The sequence below is a fragment of the Labrus mixtus genome, chromosome 20 (assembly GCF_963584025.1).
Source record: "Labrus mixtus chromosome 20, fLabMix1.1, whole genome shotgun sequence".
Taxonomy (NCBI): Eukaryota; Metazoa; Chordata; class Actinopteri; order Labriformes; family Labridae; genus Labrus; species Labrus mixtus.
The window spans coordinates 22,475,830-22,482,217 of record NC_083631.1 but is presented as its reverse complement, the minus strand read 5'-3'; the positions used below and the strand labels follow the sequence as shown (position 1 = coordinate 22,482,217).

The 6,388-nt window shown below is 44.2% G+C and overlaps 1 protein-coding gene across 1 annotated transcript in view; it reads left to right on the top strand.

Annotated features, from left to right (window-relative positions):
- The first annotated feature begins 322 nt into the window (after positions 1-322).
- The window catches only part of LOC132954227 (alpha-1,6-mannosylglycoprotein 6-beta-N-acetylglucosaminyltransferase B-like), a 73,881-nt gene continuing 67,815 nt past the window's right edge, over positions 323-6,388 (top strand). The window contains exons 1-2 of the mRNA XM_061026741.1: positions 323-691; positions 4,592-4,704. Of these exons, the coding sequence (XP_060882724.1) occupies positions 624-691; positions 4,592-4,704 (181 nt within the window). The 5' untranslated portion in view covers positions 323-623. The remainder of the gene's footprint in view (positions 692-4,591; positions 4,705-6,388) is intronic.

Genomic DNA, 6,388 nt, shown 5'->3' with positions numbered 1-6,388 from the left:
ATCAGAGACACAACTAAAATGTCCATGAATCCTAGTGACTATTGTCTTATCTGAGTTTTTAATACAGTTTTGATTGATTGATAGGTAAGGTAGAAAAGGGGGATGATAGGTCCTATTTAAATAATATCTAAATCGTTTATTATGATTTATGGAGACGCTGAGGTAATTTTTTCGTTTCTTTATCTATGCTTTTATTTTTTTTAATTACCTAAGAAAATAAATGCAAAGCTTGTCGTTCCAGTCTGAGCCGCTGGGTGGCGCTGTGGGTGAACGAGCCAAGGTGGAACAGCTTTACCTACAGGAGCTTCAGTCTGCGCTTCATTCATTCAGAGGAAGTCAGAGAACTCATCAGTGCTCGCTGCAGCCGCACTCACTGCTGGGATACCATCATCACTGGTTTAAGTCAAGTCGCGCAGTTTTCTTGAAAGGTATTTGTCCCTCTGCAGCTCCGGTAGGGAGGGATATTGTACAGCTGCTGCTGCATCGGTCTGCGGGGGTTGATCACCGAAGTTGGACCGGGGGAAGTTAACCTGCTTTGTCACGCACCGTGGACGGTTTGTGGTGGGGAAAAGTTGTGGTCGCATCATGTTCAGGAGAGCCGGAGCTGCGTACGTGTGTGGAAAATGATTTCAACCAGCAACGAGCTTTTCATTATGCTGAGGAGATGTCTGCTCACTTTCAAACCGTTCAGGTGAGAACACGGCAGCCTACCTTTTCAGTTTCTACTGGCATTTAAACAAATCTACCAATGGACCATATTCTATTGTCTTATTCTTAATTTTACATTTAGAATATCCAGCCTGAGAATGGAAATAATAGAGGAAACATGTAACACTGGGAGATGTAAAGTCCCCAAGAAAACATTGAAAGCACAGTATGATCTCACACACTTTGTAGTAGAGTCTATTTCTGGACATTTTCAGTCTCCCTGTCTTACTACTGGTGGCACCTGCATGTTGTTGACTCTTTGTTTACCTTGTTTTCTCACTTGTGTTTTACACTAAAATAACTTCCAAACAGATGAATTATTGTCCAAAGTAGAAGTCTTGCAGGTTCTGACCAAGGTGGCATTCATTGGCCTGCTGCATGCATGTGTAAATAACATTTCCCCTTGTCACTGTTTCCCCCACAAGCTGAAAAAAACAACTCGAAGGTATCGATACTTTAAGATGATCTCCATTCCTTTAATGATCGATATAGTACAGAAAAAGCACGATGCAGTAAAGAAACTTAAAATCTCAAGTCATGCCATGATCAAGACAGAGCACTGTCCAACTTATTTCTGCAGTTAAGACGGTGCACAGGAGCTTGAGAAAACAAGAAGTAACCCAATAGGAGCCGAGGTCTTGTATTGTTGTTGCTGTGGTATAGAAACAGGTATTTGTATTATTTGATTTTTACTCTAATGGTACTGAAGTTTATAAAAATCTGGTATTTTGACAACCGTTAAAGCTCATTAAAAGTGACTGGATCGAGCACAAAGGTTGCACACAAGCTTGAGGAACCGTTTACATTATTAAGAAGGAAGTGATAACCAGGCAGGGAGCGTGTGCATGATGTCGCTCTGTCTGACATAAAGTGTCCTCATGCCGTTAAGTACATCACATGCTTGTTCAGTACAGATGAATGAATACAAAGAGGAAGGCTGTCACCTCACACAGCAGTCAGTGCATGCTTCCCTGAGCATTAAATCCCAGTTTGTTACCATTACCTCACATGTTGGATGGTAACATTCTGTTCAGGAGGGCTGGCTGACGGTCTGCAGTCTCTCTGCTTGTAAATATCAAGAAAACCAGCTGTAGTGTAGAGAGTGACAGTGTGTCCTGCTTTGCCCCCTTAGTGTCTTATCACTCATACCTTTTATTTATTCTGCTGATCCCCGAGGGCAAAGTATCAGATCTTGAGGTAAACATATGTTGGTGTAATCCCAGGATGAGTCTGCAGGGGGCGCTAAACGACTTGTTCTGCAAATAACGCGATAGTTCCCACGATATGAAACCAAGAGACGACTTCAAGCCTCTGCGTAAGCCGATGAATCCTCGTACATTAACTCTCTTCTCCCAGCACTGGAGAGCAGCCCTCACATGGCAGCCCTGCAGCGTTCTGCCCACCAGGAAAGCTTCCAGAGAGCTGGCCAATCAGAAGAAAGTGGGCACATGGGGAGGGGAGGGACTTAAAGAGAAAGCAGCTAAAAAGACGCGTTTCAGGCAGAGGCTGGAATGAGAGATTTTTACTGATGTCAGAATCTGATAAGTAACGAGGTTTTGAAGGTTTCACAGAATGAGAACATGAGAGGGGGACATGGGGAGAGTACGGGATATTTAAGGCTTGAAAATCATTCAGGTTTCCTTGGTGGTACAGAGGCACATAAAACAAGGAAAAAAGGACGTGTTCAGAGGAAACAGTTGCACGCTGAGGTGAAGTAGCTTCTTGGATTGTCTGCAAGAAATGAGAGTCAGTCTTGTGAGTGTGTTGCAGATAATTGCACAAAAACCAAAGAGTTGTTTCTCCAAGTTCAGAATAAACTAGCTCGACTTGAAGCATTACAAAGTGTGAAGGTGTCATCTAGTAGCAGGGGGAGGAATGGTGCTGAACATCAAGTAAGGGATGTAGCTTAAAAGATACAAGTGATTATCTCACATCTGTGCCTAAAAACAAACAACCATCTGTGTTGTGTTTGTCATCGGGGGGCGCCGATAATGAATCAAAAAGCAGAGTGATGAAGTGAGTATTGATTGGAGAGTGGAAGCGGCAGCGTGTCTGTAGATTAAATCTCCATAATCTAAGACTGTAACCTTTCCTTCTCCGATAATTCAACAGGACGTTTGATGTTTTTCTCAATAAGGGAGGGTGTCGAAATGTTCCACGCTTTGATGCCACATGTTTTTTTAAATGATGCAATCCAATGTGTTAAGAAACCATAGTATGGAAAAGTGCAGATGCTTAGGGGAGGTATTAATCCATCAAGAATTGCAAACAAACTCCTTCACACTGTCTAAACCAACTCATCTACCCTCAGGAGGACCCACCACTAACTCCTCTGTGAAAAATCAAGACCAAGATTTCTGATATTTTCCGACCAATCAGATCTGTAGAAACTTAAAAATTGTGCAGTTTGGACCTCAGTCAGTACAAAACATGTGATAGAAACAAGAAACTGAACAAAAGAAACATGATTAAAGTCTTTATTTGTGATTTTTCACACTTAAATGTAGAAATCAAGTCTATCCTCTGAAAATAACTCTGTGAGTCATGACTGTCTACAATGGGTGTAACATCTGAGTCCCACTGTCTGTGATGTTTTCAGAGTTTTCAGAGTCCTATCTTCACTTTGTTTACATCGCCAGGACGGCCGGCTGACTCCTCCCCCTCGTGTGTAAAAGTTGTTTAATTGAGGGACTAGAGAAAAGAAGAATAACATACTGTACTCACTGCTTAACTGTGTTTCTAGATCACGCTCATTTCAGGTAAATTTACATGCAGTGTGAAGATACGAGCATAATAAAGATCGCTAGCATTAGCATGCTAACACAACAATGCAGCGCGAGTTGTTTTGGTTTCATGCTGGTGCTCAAGGGCGACATCTGCTGGATCAAAACTTCGCATTTAAAGCCTTTAAAAACTGCTTCTCAGACGTTTTTCTTCCAGGCACACATTCACGACCCATCAAAAATGGTTCTGAGGCCCACCTCTGGGTCCCGATTCACCAGTTGAGAACCACTGGTCTAAACGTTTTTCGTGCACATTAGACAGGTTGCAGGAGTTTTCTTGCAATCTTTTCGATCATTGAACGCTAGAGAGTTTCCAATATTTGGTGCCTAGGACTTCTTATTTGTGTTGCTGTTTTATCAGTATCATATTTTAACATCCTGGTATCTTGACAGTCTTAACAATCCATACGCTGCTGCAGTTAGGCGATGGACTTTTCCAAAGATCAAAAGGACTCTCTATCGTTTGAAACATTTTTCTCAGCAGGACTGGTGGAGCGAGCGAGCGATCAGACGGCTGAGCGTCGAGTCGATGTGTCCGGAGCGTTTTGCTTTCAGAGCTGGACAACTTGACAATTCTCTCTGTAAAAAAAAAAAACAAAAAAAGAAAAACCCCCAAACCATTGGCCTGTAATTTAAAGCTGTTACTTTGGTTGTTAGCTCACTGAGCGCAGTGTGAGGCAGAAAAGAAAACCATGTAATGCTTTATTTGAGATGACACAGTCAAGCGAGTGCACAAGGCTTTTTTCTCTTCTGGGTTGATTTTGTACAATATGAAAGTATTTCTACACTCTGAAAAAAACCTCACAAAGAAAACTCCACAAGGTGATGGCTCCTCTTGACTCTGTGAGAGAGAGTTACCCTGCTTCACCTCAAATGCACCAAACACCAGAATGAAGCAAATAATATAGAATCTAGGGCCTGACTGATGTGGGATTTCTGGGTCCAATACCGGTATCAATCATGAAGAAAGACTAAATCTGATACCAGTATAAAGACCGATATCTTTCTTTGATCTGATGTGAGACATTTATTGTGTTGATCCTTCAAATGCAGATATCAAACACTTAAACCCCTCTCGTGTTTTCATCCCCTCCCTGCAGGATCTTTGTGTTGGGGATCGGTTTCTTCAGTCTGTGCTTCCTGATGACCTCTCTCGGGGGCCAGTTTTCAGCCAAGAGGCCCGGAGACTCCCCGTTCACGGTGCGAGCGGAAGGTAGGACACTTCCTGCTTCATGTCACCACCTCCCCCCCGCCCCCCGCCCCCCCCCCCCCCCCCGCCCCCCCCCCCCCCCCAGGATCAGGCCGGGAACACGCTGAGAGCTCTGCAGGGTTTCCTTGATTGCTGCCAGCGGGCCAAGCGACCTGCTCTGCTTTGCTCTTTAGGAGCGTGTCGGGGTGTGTGGGTGTGAAGGGGGGGAGGGGGGGAGGGGGGGCACACAGTCCTCTCTCCTCTCATCTTCACCTCCATCTTTTTTAAACACCTGCTTTCATCTCTGCTCGGTGTCGATATAACCTCGCTCTGACCCACGCCGACTCATTTTTAAGGTTTAACGAGGAGCTGCTGTAAGAAGAGGAGTTCTGTGACCCGGTGTGAACTTATGATCCGTTTATACAGAAACTACTCAAGATTAAGGTTGTCAAATTAAAAAAAAAAAAAAAAAAAAAAAAGGACATATATTTCATAAAACAGGTGTGTTTGAAAGGATGAGTCTGTGATGTCACACACTTATGGAACCGCTCACGTGGCGAGTAAGTCAGGCTCCTCCTGCTGCACGCTGCTCAGAAGTTATCAGTCTCAGTTTGTCACCTGCGTTATTTTTTTATGAACTAACCAACCAGGAGAGAGAGAGAGAGGGAGAGAGAGAGGGAGATGAGAGGGAGAGATGAGAGAGAGATGAGAGAGAGAGAGAGATGAGAGAGACAGATGGAGAGAGATGGAGAGAGATGGAGAGAGAGAGATGGAGAGAGATGGAGAGAGATGGAGAGAGATGGAGAGAGATGGAGAGAGAGAGATGGAGAGAGATGGAGAGATGAGAGAGAGAGAGATGGAGAGAGATGGAGAGAGATGGAGAGAGATGGAGAGAGATGGAGAGAGAGAGATGGAGAGAGAGATGGAGAGAGATGGAGAGAGAGAGAGATGAGAGAGAGAGATGAGAGAGAGAGATGGAGAGAGAGAGAGATGAGAGAGAGAGATGAGAGAGAGAGATGGAGAGAGATGAGAGAGAGAAAGAGAGAGATGAGAGAGAGAGATGAGAGAGAGAGGGAGAGAGAGATGGAGAGAGATAGAGAGGGAGGGGAGATGAGAGAGAGAGATGAGAGAGAGAGAGATTGAGAGAGAGAGAGAGAGACAGATTGAGAGAGAGAGAGACAGAGTGAGAGAGAGACAGAGTGAGAGAGAGATTTAGAGAGGGAGAGAGAGACAGATTGAGAGAGAGAGAGACAGAGTGAGAGAGAGACAGAGTGAGAGATGAGAGATAGAGAGAGAGAGACAGAGTGAGATACAGAGTGAGAGAGAGAGAGAGATGAGAGAGAGAGATTGAGAGATGAGAGAGAGAGAGAGAGAGAGATGAGAGAGATTGAGAGAGAGAGACAGAGAGAGATGAGAGAGAGAGAGAGATTGAGAGAGATAGAGACAGAGTGAGATAGAGATTGAGAGAGAGAGACAGAGTGAGAGAGAGAGAGAGAGATACAGAGTGAGAGATGAGAGAGAGACAGAGACAGAGTGAGATAGAGATTGAGAGAGAGAGACAGAGTGAGAGAGAGAGAGAGATGAGAGAGAGAGACAGAGTGAGATAGAGATTGAGAGAGAGAGACAGATTGAGAGAGAGAGAGAGAGAGACAGAGAGAGAGAGAGACAGAGTGAGATAGAGATTGAGAGAGACAGAGTGAGATAGAGA